Source organism: Talpa europaea (genome assembly GCF_964194135.1).
Source record: "Talpa europaea genome assembly, chromosome: 16".
NCBI classification, from domain to species: domain Eukaryota; kingdom Metazoa; phylum Chordata; class Mammalia; order Eulipotyphla; family Talpidae; genus Talpa; species Talpa europaea.
In genome coordinates this window covers 42,308,873-42,328,480 of record NC_140084.1, presented here as the reverse complement: position 1 = coordinate 42,328,480, position 19,608 = coordinate 42,308,873, and the positions used below count along the sequence as shown (strand labels likewise).

The following is a 19,608-nucleotide window of genomic DNA, read 5'->3' as shown; positions in this document are numbered from 1 at the left end:
GCGCCCGCCTCCGGTACCCGGCTCCGCGCCGAGCCTTTGGTCAGTAAAACCTGCCTAGCAACCTCTGACGTTAGCACAGGCAGAGGTCCGATTGGCTAGATTCAGGAACCTGGGGGACTATTTCCTTTGTATCTTCCCACCCCACCACAGAAACCACCGACAGTTTGCACTTGGCTGGTGTATTTGCATAAAACCGGGGAGGGAAAACGGTTGGAACAGCGGTAGGCTGAGCTCACTGGCAGTAGAAATCCCATTTCTGAAAGAGAAAGGGGAAACAGTGAGGAAAAAAACCAGCAGTACCACCACAGAGAATCTAGTGGTCTTCGCAAAGGCTGTAGTTGCAGGAGCCAGATTTGGCAACACAAGTGCTATGCAAATTAACCTTGAGCCCTGGAATCTTAGCAACTCAACGGGACTGGGCGAGACTTATAACTCACTCCCCATTTTACAGATGAGAAAACTGAGTGGGGGTTATTTCGCCCCGTGCACACAGCTAGACCGCTGGGAGTCAAGGGATGAGACACCTTGGTCCATCATCAAAACCAAGGGTCCTGGGCACCCCCACCCCCACCCCCGCGGTGGCGCAGCGGGTCGAACGCCGCGCTGTGAAGCTGTCTTGCAGTCTCTGCAGTGCGGGTTCGATTCCCGGTCGGCCAGGGGCAAACCCACATGACGCAGCAGACCTCTGCTGCCTCGCCCGCTGCTCACCTCAGCAGTGTCTTCCATCTGTCTGCCTGGTCTGCTCCCTGCTCTGTCTCTGGTGGGTTCACGCACCCTCCCGCGCCTCTGACTGTACCCCAGTGCTTGTATAAATAAATATATTTTTTTAAGATTTATTTATTTATTTATTTATACCAGCACTGGATACAGTCAGAAGCGCGGGAGGGTGAGAGAATTCATCAGAGCCAGAGCGGGGAGCAGAACAGGCAGACTGACGAAATACACTGCTGAGGGGAGCAGCAGGCGGCAGGAGAGGTCTGCGCACCATGTGGGACCCTCCTCCGGTGGCCGGGGAGCAGCCGGGGATCAAACCGGTGCTGCAGAGGCTGCGGGCAGCTTTGCAACCCAGCACTCAACCGCTGTGCCACCGGGGAGGCCCTAAATAAATAAATCTTTAAAAAAAAAAAACACCAAAACAAAACCAAGGGTCCTCCCTCCAGTTTCCTGCCGGCCCCAAGACACTCACATCTGTCTTCACGTGGATTTTTCCAGGTTTCAACGGCTGGTCCTCACGTACAATGCTACTGGGGAAATAGCCCAGGCGAGCAGCCAGGTCTCCATAGTAATCTCCTTGAACCTGAGGAAGAAGAGTTACAAGCCCAGCCGGGAAGAGGGTAACTCGTTCCTGCTAAAGGCAATCCTTGTCATTCAAATCTCAGCTTCCAGATGCCTGCTCAGAGCACTCGCTGGCCAACCCAATCACTCTCTCAAAGGAGCCCATATTTACTGATGTTTTTGATACTTTGTCTCCCCCCATTAGAATAAAAGGGACTATTCACTGTTGCATCTTCAGTGTCTAGATAAAGCTTGGCGTCACCATAGGGGCCCTATAATTGCTAGGCAAAGTAAAAATAATCACAACAGCCCCCCAAAAACCTCAATTACCATTCACACCCTCAGGTTTCCCCTTAGAATGTAAAATGAAGGTGTACCCCCACCCCAACCCCACACTCTTTCCTCTTCCACTCTCCCAAGACTCACGCTGCCTCCCCAGAAGAGCCGCCCTCGGCCCTTCAACTTGGAAAAGACATAGACGACTTGGCCCCTCTGTATGTTCAGGAAACGACAGTCAGGGGCCACGTAGTCCTGAATGGCCACAGCCATGGAGATGGGGTCTGGGGAAGCAACAGAAGGGAATGATAGCACCCCATGCACACCAAAGGCTGGCAACCCCAACTCCCTCCTTCCCACTCTTACAGCTGCATTCCTCATCAGCACACAGCTTCCGATCAGCCAGCTTGGGCATGGGACGGCCTCCGACACTAGGCCCCGGGGAGGCAGACAGCAAGAGGAAGACAATGAGGAACTCCCAGGACTGAGCCATCACAGCCTTGGAGCGAGAGTGAGTGAGCCAAGGTGCGGAGGGGGACAGGGGAATGGGATCTCCAGTTTCTTCCTGCCCTCCCCTCCAGCAACACAAGGTAACCTGTGTTCTGATTCTTATCCCCGCCCTAAACCAGTCCCAAATTTCACCCACACCAGAGGCTGCTACCCAGCCAGAACCATTCCAAGGGCAGGGTGAGGGCAGCTAGCCCAAGAAAATGCCTAGATAGGCCCAAAACAGCTCAGGCCTCTCCAAGTGACAGCCACCCCCTCCCCCATCAACAATCAGAAAGGCCCAGGCAGGATGAGATATTCAATTCTATCTTCTGTGGACTAGTGAGTACCTGGGCCCCTCCCATCCCCTCCAGGGACAGAATCAGAGGAGCCACATGGAAAACCACCTTGGAATTTCCTGTGCTGAGGGGTCAGCAGAACAAGGCAGCCCTTTGATTACCAGGAATAGCCCCACCTCTCCAGAACTGAGTGATTATATAGTGGGCCTTAAGCCAGGCAGTGCCCTCTCACCACTACACATCCTCACAAGGCACTTCCTGACTGGGTGACCTGGACTAAGCTATTTCTCCCCTCAAAGCTTCCCCTTTCTCATTTTGTGGTTGGCAGATCCTCCCAGATCACCCCCAAATAGTGTGCTCCAGCGCCACAACCCCAGGGCAGCAGCAGAAGAGGTGGGGACATTTTTCATTTGCCCATCCCATCATGTCTACAAAATGCTCATGTGTCTCCCGCTTCTGGTGAATTGCAATTCCTATTGGGATGAGACTCAAAATGAATTGCCCGACTGTTACTAAAGAAGTGTTCTGAGCACATCTAAGGAGAGTTAGTCTGAGCTATATATAGTCTTTGCTGCACTCCTAACTTAGTATTTTCAACTTTGAATCAGGTTGATTTTATCAGGTGTGACCCCATTGTAAGTCAAGGGGCATCTGTAATTACAATGAGCTTAGCTGTCCCTTCTGTTCACCACTGCATTTCCTATGCCAAGAACAGTATTCATCACTCAAGTACTCAGTGCTTGTGACGTGCCTAGCAGGGGGTGTTGGGGGAAGTGGCAAGTACACACACTACCACAGTATTAACATAGAAGGGATCGTTTATACACAGGAAAATGAAACTCGGAGTGGGGACTTCAATTGCCTGTGGGGGAACACCCAGGGAATTCCCCACCAGACAGTAGAAAGCAGGATCTGCCAACCACAAAATGTGTGGTTGCCATGTGGTGGGTGAGATGCTTCCGCTGGCTGGCTGCAAGTAGACCGTGCCTTTGAGTGAAGACAGCGATCCCTCCTCCTCATCTTTCACATCCAACACAGAAAAAAAAGTCTACATCTGGTGCTACAAGTCTGATGTCCCTCCATTTAACAGGGGAGGCAGAGCAGGTAAAAACCACCCAGGAATTTAAGGTTGTCATGTATATTCTTGTTGTTGATGACTGTGGCACACGCTCTCACTTCCTATTTATATGCTGTGAGGGTCTTAGAAAACCTGTTGGTTTTTTTTTTAATTTTTTTTTTAAAGATTTATTTATTTATACAAGCTGGGTACAGTCAAAAGCGCGGGGGGATTAGAGAATTTACCAGAGCCAAAGCGGGGAACAGAACAGGCAGATGGACCGAAATACACTGCTGAGGGGAGCAGCGGGCGCAACAGGAGAGGTCTGCACGCCATGTGGGACCCTCGCCGGTGGCCAGGAATCAAACCGGCGCTGCAGAGGCTGTGGGCAGCTTTGGAGCCCAGCGCTCAACCGCTGCGACAACAGGGGAGGCCCGAAAACCTGTTATTTTTGAGTCAGTTGTTAAAAATCTTCCAGCACAGGTGTGTAACAGACATCTAAGTGAGCTGCCACTTGGTCTTCCCTTATCTTTATCTTTAGCTGGGTACATGGTTGCCCAGTCAGAATCATTTCCCAGACTCCCCAGCAGCTCGGGCTCTGGTGGGGAATTTGGTTCAGCCACCTGCCTGAGGTTCCCGGCCGACTATCGGTCAGCAAGGCAGATGAGCTTTTGGAACTGGCCACACTCCTGTTCCAGCGCCTGGTCAGCAGCTGCCCACATATGACTGAGTCTATCTGGGAACTCCTGTGAGCAGCTGTGGCATCTTCCTGAACTTGAGATAGTAGGGGCTGTGTACTTGTTTGTACTCTCAAGTGTCTCAAATCCAGGCCGTCATCCCTATCCTTCCAATGATTTTATGAGCACCCACTCCCCGTCAGTGTGGATTCTGGGTTCTGTGGGACTCCGGCTACCACAGCAGGCACTTCGGTGAAGACTTTTGTGAAGAGAGGTGAAGAAAGCCCTTTAAGGTGGTCTCCTGGTGTAGCAACGGACCCGTCCTAACTGGACAGCTGCCCCAAGTGCTGCCAAAGTACTAGCTTAGACACAATCACTACACAACATTGTGTTTTCCCAAGACTGCAAGCCCCAACATGAGAAGAGGTCCAGAACATTCTGAAGTGCAGGAAAAGAAACACAGGACAAGGGAAAAAAACCAACAACAAATGATTGTGAAAAACCAAACCTCAAAAAACCACTTTAATTTCGGCCTAACAGCGCCAGGTGCAATGTCTGGGGACAGACTCTGGGTACAATGCTGTGTGACCACTCACTCACACACGCAGTTCCAGAAGGCCCCCCAAGGGGGACTTACCTTCAGGGGCTGAGCCAAGGTAGGGAAGGGGAGGCCCCAAAATGGGGGCCGGGAATAAGGGATGGGGCAGGCACGGGGTAAAGTTGCTACTTCTTGGCAAAGGAGATCTTCATGGCGTTGTTCTGGGTGATCTTGAAGCCCTGCAGGGCATCTCGGGCAGCCCCTGCCTGCACCTCATTGTCAAACTCCACGAAAGCGATGTCGTGGCGCCCGGGCACCAGCCGGACCTCCTTGAAGCCAGGGAACCTGAGAAAGTCATGACAGACCTCAGAAATTCAGACTCGGGCATTTCCCCCTAATATTCTGGCACCTGGTGGGATGTTTTTCAACCTCATACAACGCACAACACTGCCCGATAGACTTACCTAGCCACAAATGTGTAGAAATGCAAAGAACCCCTAACAGAATCCAGGAAGTGCACACACTAGGAACACATCTTAGCATGAACACCCGTGCCATCTTAACCCCCATCAAAAAGCAGGACACCTGTCCGTTGTGTGTCCCCAACCATAACTCACCCACCCAAGCGCCAGAAATAACCTCTTCCCATACCTTTCTTCCCGCCCCAGTAGGCAACACCCCCACATTTACTGAGTATCTTTTGTCCTGTCGGTTTTCTTAAAGGTACCCAGTGTTTCGTAGGTGTGGAAAGTACGTGCTGGTGCTTTTGATTTACCCAGTTTCTCCAAATGTCCTCAGGCACTGTCATGACGTACAGTGTACACTGCAGTCACAGGTGGGCCATGGTGCGCATCTGCATGCAGCCTCCCAAACCCCCGCCACACAGAGCCCCTTTCCAGGGCCCCTTTGGGACTCAGGCAAAGGTTTTCCTTAAGGCGTACAATCAAAAGCATGGCCCCCCACTTCACTAAACAGGGAAGATACCCTACATGATAACGGCCCTGATCTATACCCCATTGGCAGGCACAACAGCCCATATGTCTCAAGCGCCTACGTAGTTTGAGTGTGACTGTGCCTGCCCAGGCAGTGTCCAAAGACACCATGCTGCTGCCTCACACGCGCCTTCCATCTCTCCCATTCAGACTAGAAAGGAGGCCCAGAGCCCGGACTCCCCACCCCTGGAGACCAGTATGGCCAGGCGGTCTTGGCCTTTCCCTTCGCACCTGCAAAGCCTGAGCAGGTTCAGGGCTCCACCCTGGTGTCCCTCTGCTCACCCCACTCAGCCATCACACTGCACTCTCACCCAGTCCCACTTACTGGTTGAAAAGCATGGACAGCATGAGCTCGTTAGTCTCCTCGGGCAGGTTGGTGAGGAACAAGATGTGATTTGGCGGATTTTCTGAAAGCTGCAGGGCATAGAGAGGTGATCCTGAGTCTGGTGGGGACCTCTCTTGTTCTCCTTCCCTCACCCCGCTGGAATTCCTTCTAGTGTACCCCAGCATACCCTACCCCGGCCATGTCACACGTGGCCCCGCCTTTGCCCCCTGAGCTGTGAGCCACAAGAGGGCATTACTGCAGGTGCTTAGCACAAGTTCACTGAATCAGCAGAATAGTCGAGGTGCTAACCACGGACCCAGCTTCACCCTGACCTTGCAAAGCTCCTCCAACCAACCCACCGGCTCCTCTCTGGCCCAGGGCCTGAACCCAGTGTACACCCTCAGCCTTATCACTCAACAGCACTCCCCAGGGAGGCCTGCCTGGACTTCACCCCAACTGAAACTGTACACCCCCACCAGTCCCTTGTTTTACTTTCATATGACCTGGAAGACTAGATACTTACAGGCTGGGCAGGTGGCATCTGCCCTGGCATAAGCTGCTGTGGGGGCATGGCCCCCGGTGGTATTTGACCAGGTGCGAGGCCAGGCGGTGGGATCATGCCTGGGGGCGGCATGTAGGGCGGCTGTCCTGGCATGTGGTGCATGATGCGGGGTGCCTGAGTCATCGGCGGCATGCCCTGCGGAGGCAAGACGGCAGGATTGAGCTGGGCAGCAGCAGGTGGAAGATGTGATTTCAGTTTCAGCGGGAAACAGAGAGCAGGTAAGATTATTAGAGGAAATGTGGGCCATGAGATACAAGGAGAAAGAACCAGACATGGGTAGAGACAGAAGGTGCCCAGAGAAGGGATGGATGAAGCAAAACTGACTCAGGGTCAAGGGGGCGCATTTAATCAGAATGAGTTAAAAAATCAACATGACCTATCTTTGTGTATAGAAGAGTAGAAAAAAAAAAACTAGGAAAGATCAAAACATAATGGTTGACTAAAGGGTTGGCAATAAATGCTACAATGAGCAAGCTGTATATCTGCTTCTAAAAATAAATGGGAGATGGGGGGGGGGGGTGAGAAACAGACCCAGCTGCAGAGAAAAGACAGTGGAGGGCAGAAATGGAGAGGGACTGTACAGAAGGAAAAGGGAGGGGTGGCAGAGAGACAGGCCATACCCCTCAGGGGGAGATTGGGGTGCTCGACCAGATGTGGACAGGCAGCTCAGTACAAACCAGAGGGCGGGAAACCGAGGCCCCACCACTGACAAGTGCTGGCAGGACAGACGTGGGGCGGAGCGCAGCAGCTGACATGGAGACTCGGAGGCCGGGAAAGGAGTGGGTCGAACCCACCCACCTGTTCTATAGTCTTTCGTTACTTTCCTCACTCCAAAAAACAGGATGCTTCCACTGTTTGTGCCCCCACCACAATCATGAAGACATTTTCCTGTTTTCTTCTAGAGCCTGTATTATCTTAGCTGTCACATTCAGGCCCACAATTCATCTCAAGGTAATTTACATGTTAGCTGAGGCAGGGCTAGTTTCATCCCATCAGCCCAGCTTCCTTCACCAGGACAACGGTCCTTTCACACCCGGGCCACGGGAACATCGTGCGTGGAGCTGCCACACACGCAGACGTATCTGTGGCCCCTACCCTGCCCACTGGTCCATTTCCCTACCTTACGCCAACACCACCCTATTGCCATCACCACAGCCGCTCCCCCAGCTCTGCTCTGCCTTGCTTTGCCTTTTCACTGACATTTAGAAATAGCCCCTCAGGCTTCCCAAGAACTGCAGCTGGGATTTTGCTCGGAACTGTGCTGAACCTTGGAAGAGAATTGACAGCTTAACAGCTTAACAACATGTCTTCCATCCGCCTGCAGAGACCATGTTTGTCTCAGCAATGTTCTGCACTGCCCACGTGCGTGGTCCGCACACCTCTGGTTGGGTTTCCTCCTTTTAACTGTTCTTCACCTTGACATCTACATGTTTACTGCGAGCGCTAGAAATAAAACCAATCATTCCCACATCGGCTTTCTAGCTAGTGACATTGCTTTATATTAAATTCACCTAGGCCTCCTGTTAGCGAGCAGGTTCTTCTGAACCATCTATGAGAACAGAGTTAAAAGACTCAGATGATGAAACCAAGGTCAAGGAGAGAGTGAAACCAAGGAAAGATGCTGAGAAGCACCAGGACAGGCATTCTGGCAGAGACCCTATCAGCCTGGTGCTCAGCACCAAAGGAACAGCGCATGATCTATGAAGAAATGGAGGTGGTGGTCTGAATTCCCAGTGGGAGCACCTCCCTGTGCACAAGCCAGGTCAGTGGCAAAGAAAGGCCGGGGAAGGGAGATGGCATCCCCAGGCCCTGCTTACCGGGACAGGCCCTTGGACAGCTCCCACCACCGGGGCGGCTGCACCACCCTGCACGGCCTTCTTAGCAGCTGGGGTCTCCTGGCTCTTCGGCTTCCTCTTCTCCCGCTTGCGGTCCCGCTCCACAAAGGTGCCCTTCATCTTGGCGATGATATCTGAGTCGGTCTTAGCATACTGGATGCGCTGCCAACAGAGACATAGGGGTTGAGGAGGAACTTCAGAGCCAAAGTAAGTCACAATTTGGACTCACTTGGCCTCAACAACCTCCTCTGTAAACTGGGGGTAGTGCTACTTCAAGGATTTTTTTGAGGAACAAAATGGGTAGGACCTGACATGTATGAAGAGCAATGGGCTGTTTTTGAAGCAAGGAGACCACCGTGAGCAGCTGTGGCCACAGTCCCAAGAAGGGAGGGGAGCGGCTGGGGCTGGTGAGAAGCAGGTCGCCAGTGGATATGTTTGGAAGCCAGAGTTGATGGCACACAACTCACCTGTGTTTGCTATGACCCAAGCAAAATATGTGGGAAGAGAAGAGGGGCAGGAGGACCAACATACAAAGATGATGGTTTTTACATCTCAAAAGCCAATTTCCAGTTATTCCAGAAAGGAAATCGGAGTATGTGGCAGCTCTGGGCTTGCACCCCCAGAGGTGACAACAAACACAGAGGGGAGAGGGTTTCTAGGTAGCCCTGCTGTACCTGGATGCCCACTGTCTCCCGCTTGCTTCCATCCTGTAGGGGTGACCTGCCCAGGGCCTCAGGCACTGAGACTTGCTATCACCTCCCCAAGGGGGTTGGTTCAGAGGCATTTTCAAAGTTTTTCATGCAGGTAAAAAACTTACAAAATGAGGGACAAAGGTAAAGACCCAAAGACGTCTGCCAGGAATTCTCATTCAGGGAAGGGGCTTTAAAGTTACTCTTGGCCTCCCAGGCTGCACCCCCCCTCACCCCACCCCACCCCGCCAAACACTTGGCCCCCTTCCTTCCATCCCACAGTCAATGGTCATAGCCTGACCCTTGGCCTTGGGAGTCTGACACAGCCTCACCCTGGCCACTGGGCTCTCTAATCTACTCTACAGCCAGTAGCACTTACCTAAAGCCTTCTTCCATGGCTCCCGGAATCAAATTCACTTTGAGACAAACTCCAGCCCCTGACCTGACTTTGACTGGCTCTCCAGGCCAGGCCTACCCCCGCTCTCACAATTCCAGCCAAATGAACTTGATTCAATTCCTCCATTACCTATGTTCTTGGTTATCTCCAGGCCTGATCCATAGGGTCCCTCTAAAGACATAACACTCTTTCTCCCTCTCCTCCCCCAGTCAATTCTCCTTCTTTAAGTCTCACCTGAACCACAAGACTTTCCCTGGTTGGATGAGGTGCCCTCCATAAATATCCCCAAACCAGCTCTGACCCTTCTGAGCTGGGTGACAGGCTTGTCACTCCCAGCAGGGTGGGTCTGAGAAGGCAGGGCTGGGGCTCCCTTAATCATGGGGTGCCCTCGCACCCCACCATAGTAGGGTATACTACGAATGCAAAGGACCAGCAAAAAAAAGTCTCATTCTAAGGGACTAGGCTGTCAGCAACAGGAGATCCAGGCCCATACCATCTCCTGCACGCCACACATTCGTCACACACCTCCTCCACCCAGTGCTCACCATGGGCTTGTCGTAGAAAGGGAAACCCTGCATGGAGCGCAGAGCATTGGTGGCACTGCTGACCTCCTTGAAGATGACAAAAGCCTGGCCTCTCATCTTCAGGCTCCGTGATACCAGGATGTCCAGGATCTGGCCAAACTGAGAGAAGATGGCGTACAAGGACTTCTTCAGCTCTGCAACAGAGGAGGAATGATCCATCCATCACTAGAGGTCTCATCACCGTCTCCTGAGGCTTCAGCCCCCTTTTCAGAGGCAAGTGCAGCCCAGAGGAAAACCATCAGACAATGGACAGAGGACCCAGAATGCCTCAGGCCAGCAGTCCCTCAAGAGCCAGCATGTCTGTGCATTCGTGCCTCTGGGAGCTGGAGACACTGAGTCTCTCCCCACAGACTTGCCAGATGAGGAACATGAGTCATACACACGAAGGGCTCACAGTACATGCTCAATAAATGCAAATACTTATCACTAGCACCTTGGCACAGGCCTATGTGAAGTGGCGATGGCTGGCTCTTCCAACCTCGTTTTGCCCCATTCCACCCACTTGCATATCTCCATCCACAGAGGTCCCCCCAGTCTTTATTCAGGCTCAATGCAGTACTATGATTCATAAGATATATTTTAATCATTCAAGTTGACAAAATACATTTCTCATATGTATTTGCCTTCATCTGGCTCTTGGCTCAGCTCCCAAAAGCCTAGAAATTTCCTCAGTGTTGTGGGTGTTAAAGGTATCTCTTGTTTTGTGATTGAGGGGACTTCTTGGGAAGCTCCTATGGATGAGACTGGTTGCCAGGGAACCCAAACATGAGATGAGAGGGTTGAAACAGGCAGTTCCACCCTGACCTCTGGCAGGGGAAAGGGGCTGGAGGTTGAACCGAATTGTCAACAGGTTAATCAGTCATGCCTCCATAAACACCCCAGAGCAGAAATTTCAGAGAGCTTCCAGGTTGGCGGATATCTGGTGATCTGGGGAGCATGGTGTGCCCAGAAAGGGCATGGGGATCTCCAAGCTTTCCCCCCATACCTGGTATGTCTTCCTCCTGCTGTTCCTAAGCCATTGGAGAAGATCGGTGATACCGCGAGTAAAATGCGTTTCATTTTAGCAAATTAATGGACCTGAGGAGGGTGTCTCAGGAACTTCTTACCTACAGCCAGTTGGTCAGAAACAGGTAACCACTTGAGTTTGCAGCTGGCGTCTGAAGTGGAGGGCAGTTTGGGGAGACTGAGCTCTTTACCAGTGTAAATCTGATGCTATCTCCAGGTAGTCAGTGTTAGAAATAAGCTGAATTCTGCCCATCTCACTGGTGCCCAAGAATTGCTTATCAGTGTGGGGAATCCCCTCCACACACATTCCCCACATCGAAATTGGGTTTAAGAACCCAACACACCTGTCAGAGTCTGCCTCAGGACCTTTGCACTGGGTGCTCCCTCTACCAGGACACCTTTCTTCTGATGTGTACATGGCTGCCTCCTAGCCACCCAGGTCTCAGCAGAAATGTTGCCACCTCCAAAGCCTTCCCGGAGACCTAAAGAAATGCTTAGCACCCTCCCCCTCCTCATACCCTTCTTGCTTTTCCTTTCCAGCACTTCCCCCTCCTGACATGCGTACTCTGGAAGATAGGAGCCCATCCAATCTGTTACTACAGTATTCCCATGCTTAGCACTGACTCAGGCATTCATATTTCTCCACATTTGCAGAACAACATACTGTCAAGTGTCTTATAGAAGCAACACCACTAAATTTTCACAACCACCCAGTGAGAAGCAACTACTACCAGTTTTACTAACATAAAAAATGCTCTCAGAGCATTTGCCACTAGCCCAGGAGGAGCATCCTGAGGACGCTAGAAGATCTTATGGAGCCAGATGAATCAAGTTCATCTGAACCTTGTACCACACCTCACTAGCAAACTGCCTCACCTGAAACCTGGCAAAGGCACCAACCGTATGTTAAGAAAATAGCTGAGCTAAAAATGTTTGGTGAAGGAGAAACCAAGGGGGGAAGGGGGGGAGAGAAAACCAGGAGAAGAGGAGCAAAAGGGAAAAGAGCAAAGGTATTCTGAAGCAACTGGTCAAAAAAATCTCTGGGTGACATTTCTGGTTTGGTTTCCCACCCTCTGAACCCCTATGAACCCTGTAAGCCCTCAGCTATTCTATTGAACTCTGGGCCTCTCAGCTCCCCCTCTAGCCCACTCCAAGTTACCCCTCCACAACTGAAAGATCATTTACCACTGACTTCTGCCTGGTTCCCTGAAGTCCGTAGGATTAAGTCCAAGCCTCACCATGCCCACAAGGCCCCAGGCACCATCAGTGCATCACTCTCTGGAAGCTTCTTGAACCACAAGCCTCCAGAACCCCCAAATTCACTTGTTCTCAGAATGCCCAGGGCTCTTTGACCCCAAGACATCTGCACATCAGTACAGGTTGGGACCATTTTTCTCCCTCACATCATAACACTCTTCCCCTACTGGAAAGATTTTCCAAAAATGTCTCCATTTTCAAGAAAACAGAAAGAATCTGTCCTAGGTTCCCATCCCCAGCCCTGCACACTCTGGGGTATCCCCACTGCACAGAGATGTCAGGACCAGGACGGTCCCCGCTATCAGTGTGTCCCAAACATGACATAACTGATTGGGTCTGATGCGCTAATGTCTATGAGAAACTTACATGCCTTTAGTTTTAAACAGCAACTTTACTGGTAACCTGAAACTTAAATCCCAGAAAGCTCCTCTGGGTCTTCTGACACTTTGTTTTTTTTTAAGATTTATTTATACAAGAACGGGGTACAGGCCAGAAGGGCAAGAGGGTGAGAGGATTCACCAGAGACAGAGCAGGAAGCAAAACAGGCAAATGAACCAAAGACACTGCTAAGGGAGCAGCAGGCAAGGCAGGAGAGGTCTGTCGCGCCATGTGGGTATCTCCCTAGCCAGCCGGGAATCGACCCTGCGCAGCAGAGGCTGTCGACAGCTTCACAGCACTGCGCTCAACCAGCTGTGCCACAGGGGAGGCCCTCTTCTGACACTTTTCCCGGGGCCCTAAGTGTTAACATTTGCTCCGTCGGGTACAATAAAAATTGCACTGCATGGAGGTCCAACTAATTTAACCTTGTTAACACGCCTGCAAAAAAGATATTAAGCTTGCCCACTTTTTTTCCCTCTTTTTAGTTATTTTGCTTTCTATTTCTACATATATACTTTTTCTCTGCCCAGTTTTCAAATACAGAACATCAGGTTTGATAAGAGTGATGACTTCCCGAAGAAAATGGACATCTTATACAGAACTCCAGCCCTGGCGGCCTCAACTACTTCTCCATGTTGTGTGACCCTGGGCAAGTCACTGACTCCAGGGTCTCAGTTTCCGATCTGCGAATTGGGTGGAAGTCCTTCTTCCCAGGTAGCCACAGAAATTAAATGTCATCGAAATTTATATACCAGCGCCTGGTGTTATGATGGTGGCTGCCCCTACTACTCATTTCATTTTCGTTTAGAAATGCGACATTTTCATTACGGATTGATCAATGAGAACATGACAGGGACCAAGGCAGTTTCCGTTCTTACCCTGACGGAAGTTCAAAGGTCAGTGCAGAATAACTTCCGGGCCACGGTATCCCGGAAGAATCTGGCTTGAGGGGACAAGTCCAGGGCTTACGGGAAGTCAGAGGCGGGCACTTGAGGGGGGTGGGGGTGGGGGTGGGGGTGGGGGTGGGGGTGGGGGTGGGATGGGAGGGCTTCCTGGAGGAGGGGATCGGGTGAACTGTAATCTTGCAAATAACCACTTTAATGCACAAAGAGTAAGGGCGACCGAGAGACTTCGTGGCACAGGAAATTGCACGTGCAAAGGCCGAGGGGTTAACGCCAACAGTTCGCCTGGAGAAGGCGGAGGAAAAGAGGCGGCCTGTGCGGAGGGGAGAGGGGGGCCAGCTCGTGCAGGAGAGTGTGGAATATGACCCAGCCCGAGAACTCACCATCCTTCTTGATCTTCTCGTTGAGGTTGTTGATATAAATCGTGTGGTTGGGGCGGGTTTCGGGAACCGCCATGGAGTAAGATGCTGAGGTAGGTCTGAAAGAAGGAAAATGCTAACTTCGGTCCCGGGTTTTTCCAACTCTTTTTTTGTCCCAACACGGGCTTCACGGGTTGTTCACCGACGTTCCTTCCAGGAGAAAGGCGGGAGAGGAAAGAGGAAAGCACACCTTGGAGTAAAAGGCGAGCGCAGGGAACCTCCTCACCTTCCCGCGTGGTGCGGAAACTCGCGAGACGTTGACTACCACTCCCAGGATGCTCTGCGCGACCCGGTGGGCGGAACACTAAGCGGCGATTCCCATTGGCCCATGCGCTTAAAGGCTGGCCCAGGGGGAAAAACCCGGATGTAAGAGCCACTTAAGGAGGGACGATTAAGGGGGACCCCTACTTCAAGCAGAGGGGAGGTCGTTTCCCCCACACGAGGCACGAAAAGCCCCGGTAATCAATTGCTCTCCCCGACCCTACATTGCTCACCGACAGATCAAGGTAGTGGCGCTGGCTCGCTACGAACCACAAAGCTCCCTCTCTTAGCTCCGCCTCTGCCTTTCTGGCAGCCAATCCCCGCGCGGAAAGTGGGTGGTGTGACCAATTGGAGTTAAGTTTCGACCTGAGCACAGATCTTGCCAATCAAAAGAACACTTGGGTTCCCGCCTAAGCAGAAACGCTCTAGTGCACCCCTGCAAGCCCGCCCTCCTTTGGCGGCGCCGGGGCAACGGACCAATCAAGAAAGGCTTCGCCCCTCACGCGCGTCTTGCCAATCGGGACGCGACTCGCGCAGCCGTCCCTTGCGGGGGTGGTCCTTTGGAAGACCCGCCTCTCCCCCGCGACGGTCGCGTCAGATCACGTGACCGATGAGGGCGGGCCTCGGTGCCAGTGCTATCACGTGACGGCAAAGGTTGAGTGCCGCGGCAGCCATTTTGCGGAATGGGAGGCGCGTTTTGCTCACTTCTGCGTCCCGGGGTGTCGCGGCGCCCAACGGCCTGAGATCTCTGCGCCTTCCCCAGCTCAGTCTTTTCCTGTGGCGCTCAGACTCCTGAACTTTCTCCGCAACTAGGCCACTTTCCCTGCGTGTTGTCCTTTTGACCTCCTAACCTCTGACTCAAAGGTCAGCTCAAAGGTTGCGAACTGCGGGCCTGGGATGTGAGGGCTAGACCAAGCCTGAATTTTACCCAGTGTTTAGCCCTGGGCTAAAGACGAAGCCATCTGAGGCTTCGTTTCCCAAATTGACCCCTAAAATTCCATATGTGGCCCCGGATAATAAATTACTAATCTTTATACTTGAACCTGGCGATGCGATCTTATAGCACAAATCTGGTTCCACATTGAAGAACCTGGTCTTGCTAACACTCGGATTCCTCCTTGAGTCAACTGCAATCCCGACCTCTGTGTCTACGTTTTAGCCTAGATTCTTTCAGTCCTGATTACCCCCATAATTTGGAACTCAGCTCTAAAACTTTCAAGATCTCCGTCCCCCCAGACCAACTCATTTTAGAGAATCCTTCCTGCTCTATTCGCTACCTTCCTGCCCATGCCCTAGATGCCGAAATGATTTCTCCTTGCTCCTCTCCTCCCCTAGAACCTACTCCAGAAACCCCTGCACCCCAGGGTCTCATCATTCCTCCTCCTGAACACTCAAATTTCCCAGACTTAGCTTTTCCACCCCCTCCCTCCAGTCTCCAGGCCCCTACTCCCCCACCACCCCCTCTGCCACCTCCTGCCCCTGTCCTAGGGGCTGCTCCCCCTCATGTCTTTGGCCTGGAGAAGAGTCGGCTCCTGAAGGAGGCCTTGGAGAAGGCTGGCCGAATCCCCAGTTGCAAAGAGGACGTGAAGAGGCTCCTGAAGCTACAGAAGGACCGGTAGGGTGTCCTGCCCAGGGTCTCACCTAACCACCTGTCCCTAGATCACTTCCACCATTTCCTCTTGAGGTCTCCCATTTCCTCATGGTCAAATAGCCCTACTGCTTAAATTCCCTACATAGATCCTTTCTGTGGCCTTGAACCTATAGCAATGAAGGTCCTGTCCTCACTGGCACCTAATCCAGTGAGCCAGATCCCCCTTCTTTGAAGAAAGGGTGAAGCCAAAGTGAAATGAAGACATGTTCTTTTCAAGGACCTGCAAATATTTTAATGGGACTGGGGAAGTGGCAAAAATGGGGTTTGACATGTGGCCAGGAGCCAGATCCACAGGGCGTGGGAAGCAAAGAACTTTCTCCTGAAGGCACTGGGGAGCTGCAGAAGCAGAGAGGGAGACTAGCTGCAGGGAGACTACCTGCAGGGAATGGAGGTGATTAGACAGGAGGAAGTCAGGGACCCAGGTGGGAGGGGGTGGGGTTAGACCTGCACTGAAGCTGTGTGCTTAACAGTTGCCTGACAGGGCAAGAGGTAGAAACGACTTGTCCAGATTCAGAAGAAACTTCCAGCTTTCTAGACAAATGTATAATCTGCTCTAAATGCCCCAACCAGAATCAAGGCAAATATAAGCTAAATAACAGCCCCCATCATTGCATGCCCAGCTTACGTCAGGCACTCTGTTCTGAGTGGTTTTGAGTGTTGATTTATTGAATCCTCTTAGCCACTCCTCTTGAGGTAAGAACTGAGATTATCCCATTTTCCAGATGAGGAAACTGAAGCTCAGAGAGGTGTATCACCTAGCCACAGCCTGGGAGCTCGGCTGGCACTGGGGTGCGGGCTCCACCCTCTTTCACCAGGGATCTCCCCCCCACATTGCCCTTCCTCTGACCTTGCCATTGCCCTACCCTTCCTGAGGCCTGGGGAGGGTAGGGATTTGGGTTACCAGAACTCTGAGTAGCCTTCCCAAGGGTAGGGCTGGGCAGGCCTGCAGGGATTCATTATCTAGATCATCTCTTGGGCCTTGAGCCTGTCTTCACCTGGTTTTCCTGCAGGCTAAGTTAAGGAATTTTCTTCCTGGTTAACAGCCTGAGAAACAGGCTTGGGGGGTAGGAGGGAGAATCCCAGTAGAGACACCCCTTAGAGAAATTTCCTCTAAGAAATAAATCTCTCTGGCTCTTGTGAGTTGCAAAGCTTTTTCATATCTGTGCTTTGCCCCTTCTGTCAGGGAGCTGCAGGCAGAAGGATGATTCACTCAGCAGATGAGGAAACTGAGGCTTGGGGAGGGGAGGTGCCTCAACAAGGGAGAAGAAGTCAGTGACAGACACTGAGCCAGGAGAGACCTCAGGCCTCAGAGTGACCAGCCAGTGTTCCTCTCATTATCCCTCAAACCCTGCTCTCAGACCTTGAAGGGGGGACTCTAGGCCCCGTACCCTCCTTTGTTACCTCACTGTGGCTCCAATTCAGTTTCAGGAGTGACTTGCGGTGGATCCTCTTCTGTGCCGACCTGCCCTCCCTCATCCAAGAAGGCCCTCAGTATGTGCCTGACCCAGGAGCCCAGCCCTGCCTGCTGTGCTTTCTGAGCCTCTGTCCTTGCCAGAGTTTGTGAGGACCAGCATGGGAGGAGTGGGTTCACCTGTGTGGTCGTGGGAGGAGCTTAGATTGGGGTCCTGGTGCAGTCAACAGAGTTGAAAAGACTGTGCCAGTGAGAAAGTGTGAACCCAGGCCAGCGCCTCCAACTCCAAGTTGGCACCTCCTCCTGGAAGCCCAGGTGACCTCTCTTCCCACTCCCCCACTCCATTCCCTGCCTTGCAACCCAGACTCTGGCCTTTGGCTACCCTCCCTCCCATGAAGGGGAAGCAGGTCTCCCCACCAGGCCTGGGAGAGGGGGAGGAACTCCCCAGGGCATCCCACCTGTTCCCCATGCCAGGGTGCTTCTGGGAAAGACATGATTAGGAAGTAAGGGGCTGGCCCTCTCTCCTCAGATGCGGGCTTGTGGCGCTGTGCATGGCAGGCCCTCTCCTGTTGCCCCCCAATGGCGTCCCCCTGGAGAGAATCGTGCAGGTGGCCTTGGAGAAAGGCTACACGGCCCATGGGGAGATGTTCTCAGGTGAGTTGGGTGTTCGTCGCTGGGAGGAGGCTGGAGAGACTGCATGGGACACAGCTGTTCTCCAGCACCTTTCCCCCATGCAGCAGAACAGTGTTACCAGGAGGATTCTGGTACTCTGCCACCCCTGCTGTGTGGCCTTAAACAAACTGCTTTCCCTCTCTGTGCCTCATGAGGTGATGGTTGTAGTGAGGGTTAGAGGCAGCGCCCCTGTGAGCTCGGGGCACCATGCAAACAGTGATCCCTCTCCGGTGTCTGCCATGTCCCTGCAGCAGCCAACATGGGCACGCTGGCCCAGGAGGTGCTGGGCTGCCATGCCGAGCTGCTCTGCGGTGGCCTTGGCAGTCCCAACAGAGACCGTGTCCTGCGGCACCTGGTCGCTGGACATCCCCTGCTCATCCCGTATCCTAGACCCAAGAGGGGGTGGGGAGGGGTGGAGGAGGGTGAGTCCTAGGACCACACCATGGCTTTGGCCTTAACCTCAGCACCAGCTACGACGAGGACTTCAACCATGAGCCGTGTCAGAGGAGGGGCCACAAGGCCCACTGGGCAGTGTGTGCAGGTGGGTTCTGCCCCCCTCGCCCCTGAGCCCTTATCCGGCTCTCCCGTCTCCCCTCCTCACAGTGTCACTATGCCCTACACTCTGGAGGCAGGGACACCAGCTGGGCCCTCTCGCACCCACACTGCACTCAGCAGGCCTGGCAGGCAGCAGGTGCTTTAGAATCTTCCCATCGGGGTTTCCACCAACAAGCTCGGGGCACAGACAATAGGACCAAACAGCCCAGGCTCCAGGCCCAGTCTGGCCACTTCCAGGTTCTGTGACTCTGGACCTTCATTTTCCTGCCTGAAAGTTGGGGTGACAGAACTACCCACCTCATCGGCCGGCACACACAGTACTCAGGAGGAGGGACTGGCATGCCTGGGTCCCTGGAAGTGTTACCTGTGCTCAGCGTTGTCACGTCCCGCTGCCGGTGTGTCAGGGGGCCTGGATGGAGGTTCAGCTCTGCTCCCTGTGGCCTGGCAGGCCCCTCTTTTGGCAGGTGTCTCCTGGAGACCACCAAGCAAGGGTGTCTGCTCTGTTTAAAGCTTCCTCTCCACGTCCCCAAGCTGATGGGCTGCAGGTGGGCAGGATTTAAAATGGCCTGAAGCTGCAACCAGACACCCTGGGCCACGGCCCAGCCAACAACAGCAGCCCCGGCCCCCGCTCATGTCTCTGTAAAATGGGGGTTGAGGCAGTGCCTGTCCTGCGGGTTGTGGGGGAGTAGTTAGCCCCAGCACCTATCAGAGTACAGCCCCCCCTCCACTCACTGCCACCCCCTCTACTCCCAGGGGTCCTGCTGGGTGTGCCAGATGTGCCAAGCCTTGGCTATGCTGAGGACCCTGAGCTCCCAGGCCTGTTCCACCCAGTGCCCAGCACAGCCCGCCAGCCACCATTGCTGCCAGAGGAGGGGTCCCTGGGAGCCACCTACCTCCTCTCCAAGCAGGGCATGAGCTGGCACTACCAGCTGTGGGACTACGACCAGGTCCGGGATAGCAACCTACAGCTGACAGACTTCTCGCCTTCCAGGGCTGCTGATGGCCGGGAGTATGTGGTGCCCACCGGCGGGGTGAGGGCTGGCCTCTGCGGCCAGGTCCTGCTCCTCACACCACAGGCCCAGGCCATAGCCTGACTCTCACCATT

General features: G+C 53.2%; 3 protein-coding genes across 3 annotated transcripts; 1 reads left to right on the top strand and 2 right to left on the bottom strand.

The window, feature by feature from the left end:
- Positions 1-232: 232 nt before the first annotated feature.
- On the bottom strand, positions 233-2,044 carry MIA (MIA SH3 domain containing; the record flags this gene model as incomplete). The annotated part of the gene is made up of 4 exons (XM_084256921.1): positions 233-256; positions 1,187-1,297; positions 1,702-1,835; positions 1,918-2,044. The coding sequence occupies 4 exons, from the start codon at positions 2,042-2,044 to the stop codon at positions 233-235; spliced, it is 396 nt and encodes a 131-aa protein (XP_084113047.1).
- A 2,549-nt stretch (positions 2,045-4,593) lies between these two features.
- Positions 4,594-13,990, bottom strand: SNRPA (small nuclear ribonucleoprotein polypeptide A; the record flags this gene model as incomplete). Its single annotated transcript, XM_084257438.1, has 6 exons — positions 4,594-4,953; positions 5,926-6,014; positions 6,449-6,622; positions 8,305-8,484; positions 9,954-10,126; positions 13,918-13,990. 6 exons carry the CDS (start codon positions 13,988-13,990, stop codon positions 4,794-4,796), a joined length of 849 nt encoding a protein of 282 aa, XP_084113564.1. The 3' UTR covers positions 4,594-4,793.
- A 1,528-nt stretch (positions 13,991-15,518) lies between these two features.
- ACTMAP (actin maturation protease) lies at positions 15,519-19,597 on the top strand (the record flags this gene model as incomplete). Its single annotated transcript, XM_084256920.1, has 6 exons — positions 15,519-15,829; positions 17,288-17,356; positions 17,806-17,930; positions 18,200-18,329; positions 18,419-18,489; positions 19,257-19,597. The coding sequence occupies 6 exons, from the start codon at positions 15,519-15,521 to the stop codon at positions 19,595-19,597; spliced, it is 1,047 nt and encodes a 348-aa protein (XP_084113046.1).
- Positions 19,598-19,608: the final 11 nt, after the last annotated feature.